This window comes from Emiliania huxleyi, assembly GCF_000372725.1.
Source record: "Emiliania huxleyi CCMP1516 unplaced genomic scaffold EMIHUscaffold_1, whole genome shotgun sequence".
Taxonomy (NCBI): Eukaryota; Haptophyta; order Isochrysidales; family Noelaerhabdaceae; genus Emiliania; species Emiliania huxleyi.
Window position 1 is genome coordinate 707,221 of NW_005202428.1, and position 21,254 is coordinate 728,474.

The 21,254-nt window shown below is 65.3% G+C and overlaps 9 protein-coding genes across 9 annotated transcripts in view; 6 read left to right on the forward strand and 3 right to left on the reverse strand.

Annotated features, from left to right (window-relative positions):
* Positions 1-1,313, reverse strand: part of EMIHUDRAFT_193981 (hypothetical protein) — a gene marked incomplete at both ends in the record, with an annotated part of 5,337 nt that extends 4,024 nt beyond the window's left edge. Inside the window, 3 exons of the mRNA XM_005793974.1 lie at positions 209-272; positions 888-955; positions 1,023-1,313. Coding sequence (XP_005794031.1) covers positions 209-272; positions 888-955; positions 1,023-1,313 — 423 coding nt within the window. The remainder of the gene's footprint in view (positions 1-208; positions 273-887; positions 956-1,022) is intronic.
* Positions 1,314-1,701: 388 nt separating this feature from the next.
* On the reverse strand, positions 1,702-3,036 carry EMIHUDRAFT_193982 (hypothetical protein; the record flags this gene model as incomplete). Its single annotated transcript, XM_005793975.1, has 2 exons — positions 1,702-2,115; positions 2,515-3,036. The coding sequence occupies 2 exons, from the start codon at positions 3,034-3,036 to the stop codon at positions 1,702-1,704; spliced, it is 936 nt and encodes a 311-aa protein (XP_005794032.1).
* A 1,827-nt stretch (positions 3,037-4,863) lies between these two features.
* Positions 4,864-5,403, forward strand: EMIHUDRAFT_193983 (hypothetical protein; the record flags this gene model as incomplete). The annotated part of the gene is made up of 2 exons (XM_005793976.1): positions 4,864-5,139; positions 5,320-5,403. The coding sequence occupies 2 exons, from the start codon at positions 4,864-4,866 to the stop codon at positions 5,401-5,403; spliced, it is 360 nt and encodes a 119-aa protein (XP_005794033.1).
* A 982-nt stretch (positions 5,404-6,385) lies between these two features.
* On the forward strand, positions 6,386-7,492 carry EMIHUDRAFT_193984 (hypothetical protein; the record flags this gene model as incomplete). Its single annotated transcript, XM_005793977.1, has 3 exons — positions 6,386-6,411; positions 6,476-7,313; positions 7,385-7,492. The coding sequence occupies 3 exons, from the start codon at positions 6,386-6,388 to the stop codon at positions 7,490-7,492; spliced, it is 972 nt and encodes a 323-aa protein (XP_005794034.1).
* Positions 7,493-9,482: 1,990 nt separating this feature from the next.
* Positions 9,483-10,052, forward strand: EMIHUDRAFT_431720 (hypothetical protein; the record flags this gene model as incomplete). Its single annotated transcript, XM_005793978.1, has 1 exon — positions 9,483-10,052. A coding segment is annotated over one exon (434 nt), but the record flags the coding sequence as incomplete, so codon positions are not given.
* A 1,181-nt stretch (positions 10,053-11,233) lies between these two features.
* EMIHUDRAFT_447400 (hypothetical protein) lies at positions 11,234-12,449 on the forward strand (the record flags this gene model as incomplete). The annotated part of the gene is made up of 5 exons (XM_005793979.1): positions 11,234-11,367; positions 11,444-11,531; positions 11,637-11,828; positions 11,908-12,057; positions 12,122-12,449. 5 exons carry the CDS (start codon positions 11,234-11,236, stop codon positions 12,284-12,286), a joined length of 729 nt encoding a protein of 242 aa, XP_005794036.1. The 3' UTR covers positions 12,287-12,449.
* A 64-nt stretch (positions 12,450-12,513) lies between these two features.
* On the reverse strand, positions 12,514-13,661 carry EMIHUDRAFT_431722 (hypothetical protein). The gene is made up of 7 exons (XM_005793980.1): positions 13,433-13,661; positions 13,289-13,364; positions 13,163-13,252; positions 13,060-13,106; positions 12,792-12,993; positions 12,604-12,725; positions 12,514-12,581 (listed from the first exon to the last, which is right to left on the reverse strand). Exons 1-7 carry the CDS (start codon positions 13,500-13,502, stop codon positions 12,571-12,573), a joined length of 618 nt encoding a protein of 205 aa, XP_005794037.1. The 5' UTR covers positions 13,503-13,661; the 3' UTR covers positions 12,514-12,570.
* A 2,798-nt stretch (positions 13,662-16,459) lies between these two features.
* Positions 16,460-18,330, forward strand: EMIHUDRAFT_460939 (hypothetical protein; the record flags this gene model as incomplete). The annotated part of the gene is made up of 5 exons (XM_005793981.1): positions 16,460-17,013; positions 17,193-17,328; positions 17,411-17,630; positions 17,714-17,766; positions 17,843-18,330. 5 exons carry the CDS (start codon positions 16,463-16,465, stop codon positions 18,104-18,106), a joined length of 1,224 nt encoding a protein of 407 aa, XP_005794038.1. The 3' UTR covers positions 18,107-18,330.
* Positions 18,331-18,699: 369 nt separating this feature from the next.
* On the forward strand, positions 18,700-20,082 carry EMIHUDRAFT_193990 (trypsin alpha; the record flags this gene model as incomplete). Its single annotated transcript, XM_005793982.1, has 2 exons — positions 18,700-18,984; positions 19,201-20,082. The coding sequence occupies 2 exons, from the start codon at positions 18,700-18,702 to the stop codon at positions 20,080-20,082; spliced, it is 1,167 nt and encodes a 388-aa protein (XP_005794039.1).
* Positions 20,083-21,254: the final 1,172 nt, after the last annotated feature.

Consider the following 21,254-nt stretch of genomic DNA (forward strand, 5'->3'; position numbering starts at 1 on the left):
CTCATTCACTCGTCCAGGCGCGACCAGGTAGGGTCAACAAGAAGGGGCCAACAGAAAAATCCTAATAATTTCTTATCATGCCCGGGTATCTCCGGGAGATCTCGGGGGATCTCGGGGGATCTCCGGGCGATCTCGGGCGATCTCGGGGGATCTCGGGGGAATCTCGAGGGATCTCGAGGGATCTCGGGGGATCTCGGGGAGATCGCACCAGATGGTCGAGCTTGTAGACAGGCCGCCTGGCGTCGAGCCTCCTCGCCTCCTTCTTCTCGTGCCTAATCTCGCGCGATCTCGCGTGATTCGGGGGCGCTCTCGGCCGCCTCGCCGCCCGCCGCCCTTGTCGCGCGCGGAAGGATGAAGGAGAGGTGGGTCTGTGCCGAAGAGTTGCAAGACACGCCCTCGCCCCCCGCGTCTACCTCTCTCTCTCTCGCGCGCCTTCCGACGGCGCGGCGGATCTTCTTGAGGAAGGCCTGAGGAGAGGCAGGCTCCGAGGAGGGGTCGTGGGCGGGGCTGCGCCTCTGGGAGGGGTGAGGGAGGAGGGAGGGAGGGAGGGAGAGGGAGAGGGAGAGGGAGAGGGAGGGAGGGAGGGAGGGAGAGAAAAGAGGGAGGGAGAGGGAGAGGGGTGTGTCAGGCCTTTTGCTCGCGGAACTTGTGCAGCAGCGGCTCGTGTGCGAGGAAGGCGATGTCCTTGGCGAAGTAGTACGTCGTGTTGCCGCCCTGGGGAGGACGAGCGCGAGGGGAGGCGCGGCGGTGAGGGACGGGCGGCGGCGAGGGAGCGCGGCGGCGAGGGTGGCGGCGAAGGAGGCAGCGGGGAGGAGGGAGAGGCAGCAGGCGGCAGCAGGCGGCGACGCGGTGGGAGGCGGCAGCGAGGGCCCGTCGGCGCCTTGAACTTCTTCTTTGGCTCGCGCGGGTAGATGCCCTTGAGGATGCAGAGCCGCCGGAAGTCCTTGAGCGTCACCTGCGCGCGAACGGCGTGAGCGCAGTCAGGCCGCCGCCGCTGAGCTGCCATTGCGCCTCCCGCCGACCGTCGCCGCAGCCCTCCGCTCCCATCCCGCCGTTGGCGAAACACGAAAAATGCCGCTGCCCGCACCGCTAGACGGCCGTGGCAGCGCGTCATCCCCACCCGCTCCCAGAGGCGGCCGGGCTGCCCGCGCCTGCAGCTTCTTGACGGCCGCGGTGCGGGTCATGTACCGCGCCTCGGAGCCAACCTTGCGGCGCGTCTTGCCGATGCTGTTCTTGTTCTCGAACTTCTTCTTCTGCTTGACGTTGGAGCGCTTCTCAGCGCGCGCCTTGGCGGCCTCGCCGGCCTTTGCCATGCCGTCGCGTCGTCTACGCGGCCTGTCGAGTAGAGGCCCCGCCCACCCAGGGTACCCCTCTCGAGGGACCCATTGTGCTCTCTCGAGGGCTCGCCGGGGCTCTGCTCCAAGAGACCTCGAGAGTGCGTGCGTGTGCCTCTACTCGCCAGTACGCGGCCACCCACAGCCTGGCCAAAAAGAATTTTACAAGGCAGGAAAAGAAAGGAAAAGAAAAGAAAAGAAACGAAAAGAAAAATCGAAAGCTTCTAAAACAACAACAAAAGTGCTAAACTGAATAGCGACGTAAACTTCTCGACAACGTCTAGGTTCCTATCCTAGAATGTGACGCCCTCGGCGCTGCATGCACTTCCAAGTGTAAGATTGCCGAGAGTTGGTTCTCCCGCCTCGCTCAGGCAACGCGGAGCTGCATCCATAGCATCACCGGCTCGCGGCAGATAGGGCACCGCTCCATCCTAGCGGAGCAGGGGCCGCATGCGCACTGGTGGCCGCAGGGAGCCGCGACGTGCGATTTCGGGTTGGTGAAGCACACAGAGCACGTGGTCTCACCGCCGAGGGTCGACTCGGGGACGGCCGGTCTGCCGGTGTCGAAGTTGGCGTCCGCCAGAGAGACGCTCGCGAGAGGTGCGACCGTGTCCTCATCACCGCCGGCAGCCTCCCCTGCATCGTAGGGGTGGCTCGCTCCCACGAGCGCGGACAGGACCGCCACCGCCTGCTCCTGAAGTGTGCCCTGCGGCTCGATCTCGAGCGTGTCGTTTGCTCGTTTTATCAACTCGGCCACACTCTCCTCCGCCTCCGTGCCAAGCTGCTCCGCGATCCTCGTCGCCACCGTCGGGTCCACCGCCGCCGCCGCCGCCGCCGCCGCGGCGGCGGCCCGCTCTCGCTCGATCACGTTGGCCTCCTCCCTCGCGCGCTCCGCAGCTTCCTCTGCCTCAGCCGCTGCCTCTGCCGCTGCCGCTGCCTCTGCTTCTGCCCGCTCCTGTTCAAGCGCCTCCCTCTCAGCCACCTCCCTTGCACGTTGCGCCTCTGCCTCTGCCGTTGCCGCTGCCGCCGCCCGTATGGAATCCAGCACGCGGTTTTGGGAGATCCGTATGGCCTCTCTCTCCGCCGTTTCTCTCGCGCGCTCCGCGGCCCGCTCCGGCTCGAGCGTCTCCCTCTCAGCCGCCCGTGCCTCTCTCTCCGCCATTTCTCTCGCGGCGCGAACCTCGCGCACAAGGCGGCGTTCCGCTGCCTCGAGATCCGCTTTCAATCCTTGGCACTCATGCCTCCGCTCCACCTCAGCCGCCCTCTCGGCATCGTCCCGCTGTCGATTTGGCCCCGCCGCTCCCCGTGCCACCAGCCTCTCTGGCCGCCTCTGCCGCCCTGGCCGCTGCCGCTGTCCCCGCTCCGGCTCCCTCGCATTGCCTTGCATCAGATGATCTGTGGCACTGGCTGCATTTGGCCCCTCGCTCGCCGCCGCGCGCCAAAGGCAGAGGACAGCTTGAAGGCCGGCGGCGGAGATGGCGAGGGTAGGGTGGGCGGCGGAGGCAAAGTCGGAAATGGCGGGGTAGGCGGCCTGCTTGGCGGCGAGGATGGTTACAAAAGTGGCGGAGATGAGGGCCCAACTAACGATGTCTAAGGCTGTGAGAGCCCACGTGGAGAGGGCGGTCGCCCAACACCACAAGGAGCGAAGCCCCTGCGACACATATCCAAGGATCTGCCGGTATGGCTGGACGGCGTCTCGCATCACCTCCAGCGCGGTTGGCTGGCGCGGCCGTCGTCGTGCTGCACGCCTCCGGTGCGGCTGGAGATGCAACTTTGCGCTCTTGAGCACTCCCCATAGGAGGGGAGTGCACAGCACAAGCAGCACGCTCAGCAGGGCTGACCAAAAGAGGCTGAAAATAGGGAGAATCAATACGCCGGCAGAACCGTCGTATTCAAGGAGAGCTTCGATGCATTCGGGTTGCCCTTCAGCTCGGCGTACTTCAGCGCCGTATCGCCGTCCTCATCGCGCAACCGGGCATCCGCGCCCGCCCGCATCAGCTTGCGCACGATGGCAGGGTAGTTGCGGCCGGCGGCGTGCATCAGCGCGGTGGCGTTGTCGCTACTCTGTAGGTCGACCTCCGCGCCGTTCCGCAGCAGGACGTCGACTAGCTGCTCGTGGCCGGTGAAGGCGGCGCTCATCAACGCTGTCCAGCCCTCGCTGCTTCCCAGGTTCGCCTCCGCGCCGTTTCGCAGCAATATTTTGGCCAGCCGCTTATGACCGCTGTTCGCGGCGACCATCAGAAGCGTGAGGTCCCTCGTAACAGCAGTCTCGTACCTTGCGTTGACTCGCCCGCCGATTTCGACCCACGCCAGCACCGCTACCTCGTCGCCTCGCTCAGCCGCGTCCACGACCTCTCTTGGCACCTCGCCATCCACGTATGTCTCATCCTTGAGGATGCGCGCGCACTCGGTGTGGCCCGCCTCTTCTGCGAGCTCCAGCGCCGTGGCGCCGAGACCGTCTGTCGTCTTCGTTTCTGCGCCCGATTGCAGCAGCCGCAGCACAATAGCTGGTTGGCAATCGTTGCTAGCGGCGAACATCAGCGCGGTCCAGCCGTCGAAGTCCTGCAGGTTGACCTCAGCGCCGTGCCGAATCAGCAGCTCGACCACCCGCTCGCGGCCTTCCTGGGCGGCAGCCATCAGCGCGGTGCCGCCGCCTCTGCCCAGCAGGTTGACATCAGCGCCGCGCCGCAGTAGCAGGTCGATCACCCGCTCGTGGCCTTGCTGGGCGGCGGCCATCAGCGCGGTGATACCAATGGCATCCGGCCGGTTGACCTCCGCGCCGTGCTGCAACAGCAGGTCGGCCACACGCGCGTGACCTCTGCCGGCGGCCCACATTAACGCGGTCCAGCCGTCGTCGTCCCGCAGGTTGACCTCAGCGCTATGTTGAAGCAGCAACTCGACCACCCGCTCGTGGCCTGCGGTGGCGGTGTACACAGCGGCGGCGCGAATGAGCGCAGTGCTTCCGAAGTCACTTTTCCGGAAGTCACTGTTCCGCAAATTGACCTCTGCACCGCGTCGCAGCAGAGCGTCGACCACAACCTCGCGGCCGTTGGAAGCGGCAAGCATCAGAACTGTGTCGCCACTCCTGTGGCATGCATTGACCTGCCCGCCACCGTCGAGCCATGCCAGCACTCCTGCTGCGTCGCCTCGCGCAATCTGCCAGAGCCTATCGGGCACCGCCCCGCCATTCGACGCGCCACTATCTGTGCTCTCAAGCGCTGATTCGAGCCCAAGTGCCGATGTGAGGAGCAGCAAGAGACTCAGCTTCCCGGCACTGAACCACATCGCGTAAGCGCGCGCAGCGCCACTTTCTTTTCACCGCATTGCCTCAGCTTCGCCACTAACTCGCGCCAAAACGCCCTACCTACCTACCTATCCCCAGGCCGCGCAGTGACGTGAAAAAAGATGAAAATAGCCGGTACCTACCTATTGCAGTGCCCTTTTGGGTGAAACAAGACCAATCTACCTACCTATCTGGGAGGGGCCAGCCACTCGCAGACCCCTATCCGGCTAGGAGCCGGAACCCTGAATGTCAACGGCCGAGGTCCTCTCGCTCTCGGACTCCGCCGAGGAGACCGTGGACCTGTCAGCCAGCCTGAGCCAGCTGGAGCTGTCGGGCGAGGTGGTGGAGCGCCCACAGGGCGTCGGAGGAGACGACCTCTCGGGCCACCTCTCCGACACGGCCGACCTGTCGACCAGCGGCCTTCACCTCGGCAGCCACTTTGAGCCGGCGCTGCCACCCGATGCGCCAGCTCGGGCCGCGCCAGCGCCACCAGCGCCGCTGAACCCTTTCCTGGCCGAAAGCGTCGGCCGTGGCGGGACAGCCGGCGGGAGCGCACTTATCGAGGAGGCGGTGGAGAGGCCGAAGGAGGCGGAGGAGGAGGAGGAGGAGGTGTACGTGGATGATTTCGACGACTCGGACGGCTCGCTATCCGCTCCGCGCGGCCCGCTGGCGGCGCGGGCAAACGAGGCGCGCCGCGTCGAGGCGGCGCAGCGCGAGGAGGCGAAAGAGAAGATGGCGGTCGAGCGGCGTGCCAAGAGGGAGGCGTCGAGGCGAGCGGCGACATGAAGCGGCTGCCGGCGGCCAGGAGGCGCCCTGGGACCGCCTCGCAACCTCTCTCTAGGCGAGCGGCGAACGACGCGCCTGCGCAGACGGCGGCGGCGCCTGCACTATTGCCGGCGGCGACACCGGCACCGGCGGCGGCGGCGGCGGTGGCGGCGGCGGTGGCGACGCCTACGGCTGTGCCCGCGTCTGTGCCCGGCTGGCTCGCGGGCCCGCCGGTTCTGGCGGCAGAGCCTGGCGGTGCGGCGGGAGCCGGCGGCGGCGGTCTCGGCGGGCCGAGGGATTGGGAAGAGGTTGTTCAAGGGCGCGGCGGTCGGGCGCGAGATCACGGCGGGGCGGCTGCACTTGGCCGAGACCGTGGCCAGCATGCGGCGGCGAGGGAGGGGGAGGGGGAGGGGGAGGGCGCGCTGTCTGCCCTGCTCGCCGAGGCGGCCAAGCAGCAAGCTGCGCTGCGCGAGGAGCTGGCGGAGGAGAGGGCGCGCGCGGGGCGGCGCGAGGAGGAGGCGCGGGCGAGGCACGAGCAGGCGCTGGCGGCGGCTGGCGAGCAGCACGCGGCCGCTCTCGACGCGCAGCGCAAGGCGCTCGAGACGCAGCACGCGGCCGCGCTGCAGCTGGCGCAGGCGGAGGCGCTCTCTCGCGCGCGTCAGGCGGAGGGGCCGCTGTCGTCGATCCAGATCTCGGGGTGATCTCGGTCAATCTCGGTCAATCTCGCGGCAGGCGGAGGAGTCGCTCGCTTCGATCCAGGGTCGGCACGAGGCGGAGGCGGCGGCGGCGGCGGCCCTCGCCGACAAGGTCGCTGCGGAGCGCGAGGCAGCGGCGGAGCGTCGGGTCTCGTTCGAGCAGGAGAAGAGACACTCCCGAGACGCTGCCGAGACATTGCGAAGACACTTCAGAGAAGACTCTTCAGAGACACTTCCGCGACGCCACGGGCTGCTCCCCTAGTCGGACCCCTCCCCGAGCCGTCCTGCAGGAGCGCGCAAGGCAGGAGATGGCGCAGGCGCGCGCGCTGCTCGAGTCGGCGCTGGCGGCGCGCGGCCCGACGGGGAGGGGAGCGGCCCACGGCATTCTGCTCCTGGAGTCCACAGCCCTTCTGTGCACAGGCGCGCGACCGCACGCACGGCGAGGCGCTCGAGGCGGCCCGCAAGCAGGCGGAGCAGGAGGTGGCACACCACGAGGCTCTGCTCGAGCAACGGCTGGCCGCCGCGGCGCGCGAGACTGCGGAGGCGACCGCAGCCGACCGGCGAGTGCACGAGGCGGAGCTGGCGCCGATTGGCTCCGCGCTCATTCCTCGTCGTTGGATTGATAGGCGAGTGCACGAGGTGGAGCTGGCGCAGCTGCGGCAGGTGACGGAGGCGACGCTCTCAGCCAAGGACCGGCAGCACGCGGAGCAGGTCAAGCGGCTGGAGGCGCTGCACCGCGAGCAGTGCGCCGCGTACGGCGTGCTGCAGCAGCAGGGCGGCGCACTCTCCAAGCTGGCGACCGACGTGGGAAGAACGGCGGAGGGGCTCGTCGTGCTGCGCGAGAAGATGGAGCAGGACCTGTGGAAGACGGTGCTCAAGGGCGAGGCGGCGATGCTCGAGAAGGAGGGGGCGCTCAACGAGGTGCAGGCGCAGCGCGAGAAGCTGTGGGCGGAGCGCGAGGCGCTGGTCGCTGCGATGCGGAGCGAGCTCGACGCCGAGCAGCAGCGGATGGCGGCGGCGTGGCGGAGCGGCCGGACAGAGTGGGAGGCCATGCAGGCTGAGCACAACGAGCTGCGCTCCCAGCTAGCGCAGCGCGCCGTCGAGATCGACGCGCTGCAGCAGCGCGTCGTGGCGGAGATGGCGGGCGCCGTCGCCACGCTGCAGGCGGAGCGCAAGCTCTTCGCGCAGGAGCGCGGGCTGTGCCGCGACGAGCGGTCGGCGCTCTCTCGCGCGCTGGTGTGGCACCGCGGCGAGGGGTCGCCAATCTCGGCGAATCTCGGGGAACTCTCGGCGAGTCTCGCGCTTAGGTGGAGCACCGCGGCGAGGTGTCGCGCCACCGCGAGGCCATCTTCAGCTCGCTGGAGGAGCTCGCATCGGAGAAGGCGCGGTCGGCGCAGCAAGGCTTTCTGAGTTAGTGGTGGATCCATCACGGTTGTGATCAATTTCATTAGGAGCGCACGGTGCAGCAGGCCACCCTGCAGGGAGCCCAACTCGAGCAGCGGCGCCAGGCGGCTAAGCTGCCCCCTGCCTTTACCTCATCATCATCATTATCACTATCGTTCTTGTTGTTTTCATCGCCAGGCGGCCGAGCTGCAGATCAGGAGCTCGCAGCTGGAGCGCGCCGCCGCCGCCAAGGAGATTGCGGCGGTGACTGGCCTGATGGCGACGCTGCAGCAGGACAAAGAGGCCATCGAGCGCGAGTCGGAGCGGCTATTGCGCGAGCGGGAGGCTATGGCGCGCCACGAAGGCGACACGGGCCAGGCTGCCGCGGGCGCACACGGGACGAGCGCTGCGGGGCCGGCGGGGGCGGGGCCGGCAGAGGCGTCCGCAGCCGCGGCGCACCTCTCGCCGGCCTCTCTCCCACCGCCGCCACAGCCGCCGCCGCAGCCACCCGCGTTCCCCGCGTCCGTGTCGCCCGAGTCGCACCGTGCCGCCCCTGCGCTGGCGGCGTCCGTGCATGCCGCCAGCGCACGGAGGGCGCACATCGAGCACACCCTCGCCGGCCTGAGCGCCCGGCTGGGTGGCGGCGGCGGCCCGCGCGGTGCGGGCGGCGCCGCCGGGGCGGGCGGGCTGGGGCTTGCGGGCTTTGTGTAGGAGACGAGGTCGGGGTCATGGCAGCGCCTGAACGTGCCCATTGCGGCCTCCTAAGGGCGCGGCGCTGCATTGGGGCTGCGGCCGAGGCGGTGTTCCCCTGGTCCGCGCCCCGACGGCCGAGCACAAGACGCAATGGATCTACACATCAAGCACTTTGCTCTTTGGATCTCGGAGGTCTCTGATCTACACAAGACCCGAAATCGATCTGTATAAGTTATAACAAGACCCAAAAAAGTCTCTGCTATCTCTTTCACGCCAGTCCCGTGCCCAGTGTTGTGCGAGGGAGCTTTGTTGTAAATTTATTTCTCTGCTGGCGGTCGAGGCTCGAGCCTGGTGTCGGCGATACGGATTACGGTGTTTCCGTACAATTCTTTTTTCGGGACCGGTCCTGGCCACGCAAGTTTCTCCGTCCGTCCCGTCTCTTCGACTCGATGGCCGACGCAGACGCAGGTCTCTTCGACTCGATGGCCGACGCAGACGCAGAGGCGTTCGTCATAGTCGGCGTCGCTGCAAAACCCGCTTCAGGCTTCGAGGCGGACTCGGTCGTCGGCGTCATCTCTCCCGCTTCAGGCTTCGAGGCGGACTCGGTCGTCGGCGTCGTCTCTGCAGAACCCGCTTCAGGCTTCGAGGCGGACTCGCTAGCAGCCCGCATCGAGCAGGTCCGGCTCGCCCTCGGCCTCGCCCCAGAACCGCTGCCCGCCGTCGTGGACAAGGCCGCCGCGGTGCTCAGCCTGTTCGACGAGTTGAAGGGCGAGCGATTCGTCGCCAAGGCCGCTGCTTGCTATGCCGCGCTCTTCAAGGCCGCGGCTGTCGTCCAAAAGGACACCACGCTGGCGGCGAGCACCTCCTCGTGGGACCTGTCCGGCGCGGTTCCGTTCGTGCTGTCCGCGCGCGTGCGCACCACGCAGGCGTCCGGCACAATCCTGGCCAAGGCCTTCCCTGACGGGCGGTGGCGCAACGGCGGCGGGGCTGGCCAGGCCAAGCTGCTCTTCCTGCGCGGCGGCCGCGTGTGCTTCGACATCGGCTGGGTCGGCTCCATCACGGGCAGCACGCAGGTCAACGATGGCGATTGGCACGACGTGGCGCTCCGCTTCAACGCCGCGCTGGGCGTCTACCAAGTCCTGCTCGACGGCGCTGTTGACGGCGCGGGGCTCAACGCGGTGTCCGACCACCCTGACTTGTGCGTGTACTCCCGCATCCCAGTCGGCCACCGAGTCTCCGACGGCGTCGCCAACGGCGACATGGCGAGTCGCTTCGAGGGCGACATCGAGGATCTCACGTACGAGAGCGCGCGCCACGCCGCCGCCTTCTCCATGGTGCAGGGCCACGCCTCCGTCTGGGTCAGTCAAAACTACTCTGCGCGCAAGTGGAAGATCGTCAGTGACGAGACGGTCAAGATTGAAGAGGGTGCAGGCTCCGCCTTCCGAGTCGTGCCTGGGCTAACGGGCGAAAAGGGCACCGTCTCTTTCGAGGACGCCGCGCGGCCCGGCCGCTACCTGCGCCATGCGGGCTACGCCATGCGCTGCCACAGCAGCAGCCATGGCGGCCCCTTCGCCCTCGATGCCACCTTCCGCCCCAGGCCAGCGCTGACGGGGGAGCCGGGCTTCGTCTCCTACGAGTCGGTCAACTTTCCGAGCCGCTACATCTCCCACCGCGGCTTCCATCTGCGCATCGAGCACGCCGAGGACAGCACGCTCCACCGCAACGACGCTTCGTTCCGCATCGAGACCTCTGCTCGCTATTGAGAACAAATATGCAAGACGCGGCGCACGATGCATGATGCATCCGACCAAGCACCCTCTGTCCAGCGCTGGCAGCGCTCCCCCCCCCACAGTATGAATCGCGTTTCCCTTCTTATGTTCCTTTGCAATCGCCGTCTCATACTGGCAGTCCTCTGGTGCCGAGCGTGCAGGGGTCGCGCCTCCGACCTCCGTGTGTGACCTCCCGGCCTAACTAAACGGTCTCCCTGCGAAAACCCAAAATGTACGGCCGCACTCTACCGTTCACCTGTCCCCCTGATCGTCCTTCCAAAATCCTGCTCGTGCAGGTGGGGACCCTGTCCTCGTCCCCGCACCTCTTTTCTTTCTTTCTTTCTTACTATGTATTTAAGACACATGACCATGACTGGACGCCGGAGAGGGAGAGAGATTTGTTTGTTGTTGACGCCGGAGGTAAGAATGCAGACTAACGAAGGAGCAGCGGCCGGAGCTCGCCGCGCTCACCATGCCCGAGCGCATGTCCCTCGCCGTGCTCAAGGTGCCGCCGCCGCCCTATATTCTTCTCTCGCTCCTCTCCCCGTGCCTTGGTCTGTTGTTTAAAATTAGGTGCCCGGTAGGCTTGGCTGCAAAGGGGATTTTCGCGTTTTGTTTTTTATTCAGGGTTTTGCAACTGATTCCGTTTGCAACAAACGGAATCAAGAAAAGAAAGGATCCCAAAAGCCCGCGGCGTCTCGTGCTCGACCGTATACTACCTCCCTGTAACTACCTCCCTGTAACTACCTCCCTGTATCGAAAACACGCGAGGTCGCGGCTCTTGCGTGTAAACTTGAGTGCCACATGCCAGTCACCGCGCGGAATGTACGTAGTAGCTCGGAGCATCCACTGTGCCGGCTGTGATGCGGCCGCAGTCTTGTTGCTTCCGCGATGTGGTGAAATTGAGCCTCATCACATCGCCGTTTGAATGCAAGAAGTAGAGCAGCACATGAGCATCCGCCGCCACAGATGCGGTTCGGTCGGTGCTGTCGCGGATTGCATCGCGTGCAGCTCGTGCCAAGCGCGGGTACTTTTGCAGCCGTGAGCCCTTGGTTGTGGCATGAACCCAATGAAGGTTTGTCTCATCGATGAGCAGAGCTTCAGCCGCGCTCCTCACAGCCTGCAAACCAGCACCTTCGCCAGTAGCCTCGTAATGCACTGCATACGCCCACACTTCATACTGTTTTTCGGGTGTACTGTTGGCAAACAAGACACAGAGCTCACACAGAATCACAGCGGGAGGGAACTGTGCTTTAGCCTCGGCAAGCTCTTCGAGACTCTTATCGACGTCATCGACACGTCGCTGCGGCGATGCTGGCTCCATCAAAGCTTGCACATGTTCCACCAGGCCTTCTAATTCCTTTTCAGTCTTGCCACTCAACGCATCCCGCAGTATCGAAAAAGCACGTGAAATTCTTTATGCGAGGCATTTTCACCGCCAGGATGTGAGGCGCCCGAGGCGCCCAAGGCTTCGGCGGCGGCAGCTCAATCTCTCTGATTTCACGCCGCCCTGCCGCACAGGCGCCTCCTCATGCTCGCCGGCCTGGCAGTGTGCTGCCTCTCCGCACAGCCCACGTTCCGCGTCCGCTTTGACGTCGAGACGGCCGCGGTAGCCAGATGACAACACGTCGAGCCGCCAGAGACTAGATGCGGCACAGCGATATCCATCAGCCCTTGCCAGCTCCCGTCCGACAGACGCGCCCGCTCCCTACAGACGGACGGGCCGGGCTCCTTCGAGGTGGAGGTGCATCCAGAGTGGTCGCCGCTGGGCGCCGAGCGCTTCGCCGCTCTGGTCCAGACTGGCTTCTACGATGACACTCGATTCTTCCGCGTGATTCCGTCATTCATGGTGCAGTTCGGTCTCTCTGGCGACCCCGCTCTAAACGCAAAGTGGCGTGCCAATCAGGTGCCGCCGCACGCAGCTGGCTCGGCTCGCCCTCCTCACAGTGAGCAGCGTCTCTCACGCCCACTCGGAAGCGCATTAGATCAAGGACGATCCGGTCGTCGAGAGCAACAAGCCCGGCTACATGACCTTTGCCAAGACGGGAGCGCCAAATTCGCGCACGACGCAGCTCTTCATCAACTATGTCGACAACGCGCGCCTCGACGGGATGGGCTTCGCCCCTTTCGCAAAGGTCTGGGCCTTGCGCTTTACATGCCGCGGAGCGCCTGTCATTACCTTACCTCGCCTTACCAAAGGTCCTTGGCGACGGGATGGCCGTCGTCAAGAAGATCTACAACTGCGGCGAGAAGCCCAACCAGGGGCAGATCCAGAACGAGGGCAACGCCTACTTGGACAAGAACTTTCCGGAGCTGTCCAAGATCGTCAAAGCGACCATCGTTACAGCCAAGGAGGAGATCTAGAGGAGGTCCGACAGACGGAGGGTGCGTCCAAGGACGCTCCGCACTACCTTACCAGCCTCGCTGGCCGCCGGGGTTGTGGGGCGCGAGGGCGCGAGCGAGGGCGAGGTGGGAAGGACGCGCGAGCTGAGATGAACTCTCTTTCGTGTGATCCTTCACCATTATTACGTTTACGTGACATCGTGTCGCGGCGAGCCACCTCGAGCCCGTCGACAACTTTTCGCACGCACAACGTACACGTAAAGAGCCATACTTGTGGCTCTCGCACAATCAAAACGGTAACGCAGTTACAAAACACCACGCGAGACACAGCCACACACTTCTCTCTCTCTCGACCTCTCGAAGCACGAAGGCTCTCGCTTCCTTGGTCCGTCGCATTTTCGCTTCCGCTCTGCGGCTCCTCGATCCTTTTTTCTGATTTCTCCCCCGCGGGCAGCCCTCCCCGGACCCCGCTCCCGTCCCGAGCAACTCGGCGCTTGTTCGCCTCTATCCGCGACTCTTCTCTCTCTCACGTGGCGGCGGAGCTAGCGGGCCATCGCGTGAGGTCGGCGGCGACCGCGAAGCTCCAAAACGACTCCAGCGTCTCGGTGAGTGCCGGCGGGTGGTCGGCGAGTTCGTGTTGCGGCTCCGGGCCGCCTCTCGAGGGCAGCATACTGCAAACAGGGAGGTAGAACGCCGGGGCGGGGGAGTACTCCCTAGTCGTTTCGTACCTGCTCACAAGCCAGAGGTGAATAGACGCCGTTCACACCAGGACAAACTCCCCTGTCTTCTCCTACCTCGCGTGACAGTCTTCACGCGAGTAGAGCACGTCGTAGTGGTGTTCCTGTGCACACACCAGCGCATGTGAAGAGGCGCTTCTCTGCCACAGCGGCGGGACACGTCCGGGTGGTCCTGCTTCCGGCCCGGTTTCTGCACCGGCTCGGGCACCGAAGTGATGAGCCGTAGTGCCGTCGAGAAGGAGTTTGCCATCTGGCAGCCTATTCACAGCAGGGAGCATCGGAAGACCTTGTTTGGGCCTTGTCTCCAAAGGCGTCCGCCATCGGGCCGCCCTGCAGCACGCGATGGCTCGAGGCGGAGGAGCCTACTATCGGAGATCCCTCCGGTATAATCTCGTGTAGGACTCGCACAGGCATCCTCGAGGCCGCGGGCCATTCTGTCGGCGAGGGAGAGCGGGAGAGCGGCGGACGCGCGAGCCGTCCACCGTGTGCAAGAGCAGCATCGGTCCGGCAAAGGGCCGCGTAAAGCGAGGCTCGTACAACAACCGCTGGACGCCCTGGGCCTGCCCTGCCAACGCCCATTCGCTCCCCTTGGCGGCACTTTTGAAAGCCGCCGCAGCGTCCGTCAGCCGGTGCACCCCAACCCGCACGCAGCTGCTCGGTCCCATCCGGGACTCGCGCAGGCACACTCGGAAGTCGGCGGCGTGCAACGCGCGCAGCGACTCGCGCAGCGGCCGCTGGTCGTCCGCCGTCTTGCCTAGCTTCAGCTCGTCGGACCAGAGCTTGAGCAGCGCCGTGAGCGGCCGCCCCTTGCGCACGAGCAGCGCAAAGTTGTGAGGCAGAAAGTCGGTGACCCGCCCCGGCCGAATCACCCCGTAGTAGTCATTATATCTCCGTATGGGCGCCGGCAGCTGTGACTCCTCCGCGAGCGGCGACGACTCGAAATTGACAGCAAAGTCGATCGCGGCGTTGCGATGCGCGGCGGCGAGGGCGCCGTGCAGCATGCTCGAGCAGATCTGCACCGTTGCGTCGAGCTCAAGTGTGAGCTCGAAGGGCGAGGCGGCGAGCGCCGCCACACGAGCCAAGTAGCTCTGGCGCCATCGCTGAGCGTACACCGTCGTGTTGGCGGCCACAATGAAGTCGAACGTGCTGCGCACCTCCCTTGACGCGGCGAGATCGGTGGCGAGTGCGGTTGGCAGGTCTGGGCACGCCGTGCGGACGCTCAGCACGCTGCTCTGCACCTGAGGCACCGAGCGGCGGCCGAGCTCACGCCGAGCTCAAGCCGAGATCACGCCCTGAATGCGTGCTCTGCACACCTCAGCGAGGTAGCGATCAACACGCTTGCCTGGGTGCTGCGGCGAGGCGAAGGACATCACCACGTAGAGCACCCCCACCGGTGCCGCGGCCGATCGCAGGTAGCGAGGGCTAACAGACGCCCGCACAAAGCCGTCGTAGTCGGCGCCTGAGGGGAGGCAAGACGAACTTTCAGACATTAAAGGCAGCCTTGACGTGGCCGTTTGTTCTTGTCATGCCGGCGTGTGCTACAAACAGCCCGTATTCGCTCGCCCCTCCCTTCTTGCTTTGCTGTGGCTCATCGTTCTGCATAGCTGTCGCCGTGCAGATCGACTGACTGCACGCTGCCTGCATCTAGGACGCAGCACCCGCCACGAATTCAATATGAAGAGGCGCAGCGCTGCTGTTGTCTGCACCTGCGGGGGCCGCAATTCGTGCGATGGGTCGCGGCTGCGGCGGCTCGCGTGCCAAATGCCGACTGCGCCAGTGCTCGCTTTGGGTGATGCACTCTGTTGCTGTCTATGGCGGGGTTGCGGGCGGCACCGTGCTTCAGCGGTCTGCCTCGCGGGTCGCTGGCCGCATATCCCCTGCGGACCGCCGCGACTGCCTTTACCTTCATCGCATGCAGGAGCCAGAAACGGCTCGGTAGAGACTCTGTAGTCGGTCTTGTCTCGAGGTGCACCCGGTTAAGCCAGACTGGCGCGGAATGATGCGGCCGCGTGCGGCCGGCGGGCGCGATTGTGACGGGGCGAGGCTCGGGGTTGCGGCCGCGTGCAGCGCCGCTGGCGACGCTGTAGTCAGCGTCGCGGGGGCGCGTTTACTTGTGAATGTCGAATCTCTTTACGGCGCGAAAGTCGATCGGATTCACCTAAAAGGGATACAATTAGATAAAAGGAGTGGGAATCCCACGGACGCACGTAGTTGTTACGTCACCCCAAAGACATTTTAGGTAGGTGAAGCTGACGCGCAACCCCCTCTCCCGGTCAGAGGGGGTGGGAGGGGTGGCACCTACCTGTGTGTATGTTGTAGTTTTAGGTATGTTGTAGTTGGCAAAGGAAGGTATGTAGCGTGAGTGAGGTCGCCGGCTGCACTGTTTGCTCCGCAATGCTGGCTGGCAGTTGTAATAAGTTGCCAAATGTGTGAATTTTCGTGGGAAGGGGGAACGGAAATTCTTTTCATTGAGTGTGCCAGTCCGCGCCAGTCCGCGCCCTTGTCGTGCCAGTGTGCTGTGAGAGAGGCCTTTAACCCTAGTAGGTGGATAGTGTCGCTGTTTTCGAAAGGCGCTGACGGCCCGGCGCGTACCGCGCGACGCCCGGGCTACCCACCAGTGAAAGGCCTATACCAACCCTTCAAAATGACCTACTAACTTTGGTACACTCTCACTTTGATATTTCCCGCGGTGCACACTCAAAGTCCGGAAATCTCACAGACGCGCGCGTTTTGGCCGGCTACCCCATCGGGTCGCACGGAGACACGGGAAGGCTGCCGCAAGCCGCCTCCGGGTGCAGGGGCCCGACGCGGTAGGCGGGGGCAACAGCCCGGTAGCTGGCCGCGCCTCTCCGCCCCGCCCGTCGCCGCTGCACCCCTTGCCGCGGCCCTCGTCGCTGCTGCAGCGACGACAGCCGCGGCACGAGGTCAGAACGCGGCCTCGGAGAGCTCGAGCGAAGGCGCCGACGGTGGCGGCCGTGGTAGTGGTTGATGGTAGAAGGCTCCTGAGCCGTCGGGCACCACGCTCGACGTCGCCGAGGAGCCGCACCCGGCGCGAGCGCCTGCGCGTCGGCGGGTGCCACCGAAGGCGGGTGGGCAGCACCGGGCGGGGCGGCGGAGCTTCTCGAGGCGCGCACGTGCCCCGCGGGTCGTGCGCCGAGGCAGACGGCCGAAGAACCGGTGGAGTATCGCGCCCTCCTTCGCCGTGCCGCGTGTGCGCTGCGCCCGCTCGAGAGGCCGTCGAGAGCAGCGCGGCGCAGCCGATCCGGGCGATGAGCGTGCGCGGAACCGACCGGACCCGTCAATGTCCACTATGCGGGCATGGCCAGGCCGGCGCGGTTTGGTCTGGCGACCTACAGGGCGCGCACCGCGGTTGTGTCAACGCGAGATTCCGCGAGACCGCCTGTCTGACAGGTTATCCACCCACTAGGGTTAAGAATTCTTTTCCCCAAGGGCAAAGGCCATGCTCACTACTCGTAGCTCGCGCCAGGACGCGGGCGTGGCTCCTTCCAGGCCCAAGCCCAAAGCCCAAAGCCAGGCCCAAAGCGTGGTGATGATGCTCGTTGCTACAACAGTCGCCCTACTGCTGCTGCTCGGCTTCAGCACGAGCCAAGGCGCTGCCGCGGCGGTGGACGGACCTCGACCTCGCTCCTTCTTCTGGTTCAACGATGTGACGCCAGCGCTGCCGCCGTTCCCACCACACCAGCCGCCGCTGCCGCCGTCGCCACCTCCACCGCACCCGCCGCTCCCGCCGCTAGCGCCGCCGCCGCCTTCGCCACCGCCGGATGAGTTCGACTGCCACGATCTCGGCGGCTTCGACGCAACCATGTTCCGTGGGATGATGAGTCAGTACATGGAGCGTTTCTACGGATCTCTGCCGACCGCACCGCGCGAAGGCCGCGAGTACCGGCGGCTCGGAACGATGGAGATCGTGCGGTACAACCTGAGCTACACCAACATCGAGCTCGGCGAGGCAAAGCTGCTCGGCTGCAGAAACAAGGGCGCCAACAAATGGTGCGTCGCCACCCTCTCGCCTCCAGGAGATGCAACCCTCCTCCGTGCCCCGCGGCAACGCCCCGACCGCGGACGCGCCGTCCCGGCCGACTGTCCCGCGTGGCTGGCCTGTGGCAGCTGACCCGGGCTGGCCTGTGGCAGCTGACCCGGGCTGACTAGCTGGGGCTGACCTGTGGCAGGTGGGACCCGGTCGAGAATGAGCTCGACGAGATCGGCGACTCGGTCAGCGAGATGCTCGGCCCGCTCGCGCCGTACATCGGGCCAAGTAAGGGCTCGCGGCTGATCGAGTTCGACACAGTCACGCTGGAGATGGAGGTCGAGCCGAGAGCAGCCGAGAGCAGCCGAGAGCAGCCGAGCGAGTTCACCCGAGATCACCCCAGATCACCCGAGATCGCAGGTCAAGTCGTTCGGCCTGAGCATGCAGTCCCACGTGACGGAGTTCGGCTTCGGCGTCGGCGGAGGGACGGCGACAGCGACGGGCTCCGGCAAGGTCTGGCTCGACAACCTGTCGATCCGGCTCGCAGACGTGCTGGCGGGGGTGGGTGCGGGCGGGCCGCCGGGCGGGGGAGGCCCGCTCGGCTGCGGCGCCGATTTCGAGGTCGACCTCAAGTTTGATGGTACGAGAGCCATATGCGGAGTATACAGAGCAGCCCATTGCCTTCCCGCGACGCGAGTACCACCCGGTGTGTTCGTGACGCAGGCACCTTTGAGGGGCTTGGCTTCGAGCGGCTGTTCGGCTCGGGCGGGCCGCTGGCGCTCGCAGCGACGGGGAAGCTCCGAGAGAGCCGAGCGAGGTGCACTGACGGCGGAGCGACGCTGCCCGCCGTAGGCGCCCGATGTGACGGGCATGCTCTGCGACGGCCGAGAGAGCGGCGGCAGTCTCCTCGACTCGGGCTGGCAGTGGCGCGGCCCAGGCCCCGCGCCGGTCGGCATCCGGCAGCAGACGATGACGTACCTGCAGGAGCGGTGCGACCCGTCAGACCCACTGACAAAGCTCTTCGAGCGCTGCATGTTCGTCACCGAGTGGCTGCCCGCGGGCGCGCGCGGCGCCGCCGCAGAGATGCGCGCAGCGCTCCACAAGGCGCGCGGCTGAGGACCCAGGGAAGGTCGTGCGTACAACAGCAACGGCACCGCTCCTGGCCCATCGCATGCCGAGTGCGTGCGAGGGCCGCTGATGCGCGTGTCCCGTCTCTCCATTCTCAAGGTCATGTGTGGTGTCGAGGGTGTGCAGTGGCCACATTAGCCCGCCCTCCACGCTCCCCCGTCCTCTACGACTACGTACTACGTTCATGATCATCTCATCAAACACATTGTCATATTGAAAATGAATCGGTGAAATGAATAGAGTATAGAGAGCGCGCATCAACCATCATCAGACATCACTACCTCACGAACGTCTCCCCGGACTCCGTGGTCTATAGGATCGAAAGGAAGAACATTTCGCGTTCGTTCGAGACGCAAACGGCAAACACCCGGGGGACTCAAACAAATGAACGAAGCGGACAAAAGGCCTCATCACCGCCAGCAAGAAAAGCGAACCCTGCGATATCGGCGAAGACGAAGGCCCCCATCAAAAGCGAGCTCCTGGCATTGAAACGAATTGAAACGAATCCCAGTCCAAGTTGCGCGAACGCCTCGTTTCCCCAAGAAAGCAAGCGCGCCGGCCTCGGGTGTGTGTGTGTGTATATGTTGCTCTCCACGCTGCTCGCCACCGTCTTCGGCAGCCCGGGCCCCATCCCGTCGATCGGAGAGGATGCTCACGTCGCCCGCAAGCTCCAGGGCGTTGGCACTAGGATTGTCGGCGGGGTGCCCACGGGAGTGCAGGAGTTTGAGTGGCTCGTGAACCTGCGAGACACTCGGTTCGGCCAGGAGGGCTTCTGCGGTGGGACACTGATGTCTGCGAACTGGGTGCTGACGGCCGCGCACTGCGTGAGCGACTACAACAAAGCGAATAAGCGCAAGAAGCTGAGAGTGTGAGTGGACCGCCCCACCCTCCTCCCGCGCCCGCTCTCTTCCCGCGCCCGCCTACCTCCCGCGCCCGCCCTCTTCCCGCGCCCGCCTACCTCCTGCGCCCGCCCTCCTCCCGCGCCCGCCCCTCTCTCACGTCCTGCTCCTGCTCGCCCCTGTTCCTGCACCAGCCACCGCTCACGTGCCCGTCTCCTCTGCAGCGCCATCGGACGGCACAAGACCAACGGCAACTCGCACCCGAACAACAAGCACCCGATCCAGCAACTTTCGGTGGAGGCGGTCCACATGCATCAGAGCTACAACGACGACACCCTCAAAAACGATATCGCGCTCCTGAAGCTGTCGAGCCCGGCAATGGACTATTGGGAGGCGGTCGACTCGCTCGGCATGCCCGCCGCAGACATTGGCGGCGAGACCCTGACCGTCGCTGGCTGGGGCACCCTCAGTTCAGGAGGCAACACGCCGTCGGTGGCGCAAAAGGTGGAGGTCGAGGGGTCAAGTTGCTCCGCCTACGGAAACTGGATCAAGGACGGGATGATCTGCGCGGCCGAGAACGGCAAGGACAGCTGCCAGGGTGACAGTGGCGGGCCCCTCGTCTACAAAAATGGCGCGGACGACTTTACGCTGGTGGGCGTCGTGTCGTGGGGCGAGGGATGCGCGGGGAGTAAGCCCGGTGTTTACACCGACGTCGACTACTTCCGCTCGTGGATCTGCGAGACAATGGAGGAGAACACCGGGAGCGGAGACGACCCCCTCCACCAATCGTGCGGCGACAGCACCCCGTCGCCGTCGCCGTCGCCGTCGCCTCCCCCCACCCAAATCCAGCTTCCACCCGTGGCGGAGTTCGAGGGGGTGTTTCTGTCGTCGACCGATCAGAAGTGGTACGCGGTCGCTGCGGGCTCAAAGAGCTCCGGCTTTACGACAGCCAGCAGCGCGCTGCTGTGGCTTCCGAGCCTCTGCGCCGACAGCCACGATCGGTGCCCCATGAAGTTGAACACTGCCGCTAAGAGGGCAAAGAATTGCCCGAAGGCCAACGGCTGGAACAGCCAGAAGTGTGCAGCCACCTGCGGCCCCGAGCTCGGCGGCTGCAGCCCAGGATGATGATGGAGACCTGCGCCGGGCTTGCGCGCGATACGGCTACGCGCGCAGCTGCGAACAAGAAATAAAATCATATTTATGGGAGTGGCTCAAGAGAGTTGTCTCGGTCGTGTCTAGTCAGGTTTGTACGAATATCCATTGCATGCATGCGATGCTTGAGGACGGTATAGAGGGCCGATTCTCCTTTTGTGAGTTGTGTGTGGTAAGGGACCTCTCGAGCAGCGCGCCATGCGGGCCTGCCGCCGGCGACGAGATTGGAGAGCCGACAGGCATCAAAGAGGTAGGTACTGAGGAGGGCCATCGCGCCCGAGGCGGTCCGCGCCGGCCCTGCAGGCCGTCTCAGAGAGCCTGGCGAGGCTGTACAGAATGCCAAGAGCATACTGAGCAGGCTGCCGTCGAGCGACGAGCCATGCTGGCTCGTCGCAGGCGATGAGGTCGAGGAGCCGATCGGAGCGTCGCAGAGGCTGCCGACCACTGCCGTTCGCCCTCGGGCCCAGGGGTGGAAGGCAAGCTTCCTGGCGTTTCTGGCGAGCGTCCAGACGTCGCAGAGCATCCGGCAGGCGCGCAGCGACCCAAATTTTTGCTCACCGCACGGCCGTGCGAGCCGTCGGTCGGTGGTGATGGTCGGCGTCGGCGCGCGCCGCCCGACGCGGCGGCGGTGGGCGTCATGTGGCGGGCGTGGGAAAGAGCATTGTCCGAATTGCGGCGGACGTCCCTCTTATCAAGTGCTCAAGTGCTCAAGAGGCTGCGCAGGCCTTCCCCGGTATTTTAATATGAAAACCACACACCGGGTCGGACACACCGTCCGGTGTCACCGTCACCCGCGCGCGTCGCCGTCGGGACACTCGGGTCCGTCGCCAGGCTGCTGCGAGCGCTTGTGTCAGCGTGGGCCACCTCTCGGCTCACGCCGCTGACAGAAGCACCCAACTGCATGCGTGGCGGCGCCGGCGGCGCAGTCAGAGTACAGAGATGTATGTATGTATGTAGGAAGGCGAAGAACAGTCAGGCGCGTAACGTCTCGTATAGTTAGAGGCTGCGCAGGCCGTCCCGTTTGCTGTTTGAAACGCCTGTTGCGCTGGCCGCTGCGCGCGCGCGCTGGCCGCTGCCGGGGCTCTGTCTCACTCTCACGTGCCGCAATATGTGTCACGCACGGCGGCTTCTGCCACCTCTCGATT

Excerpts from the sequence above, each read along its gene's own strand:
- EMIHUDRAFT_431722 (XM_005793980.1), bottom strand. The coding sequence starts at position 13,502 with ATGCTGCTCTTGCACACGGTGGACGGCTCGCGCGTCCGCCGCTCTCCC. Across the intron at positions 13,365-13,432 it reads TCTCCCTCGCCGACAGAATG|GCTCCTCCGCCTCGAGCCAT; the intron begins GCCCGCGGCCTC and ends CTCCGATAGTAG. Across the intron at positions 13,107-13,162 it reads GGAAGCAGGACCACCCGGAC|GAACACCACTACGACGTGCT; the intron begins GTGTCCCGCCGC and ends GTGTGTGCACAG.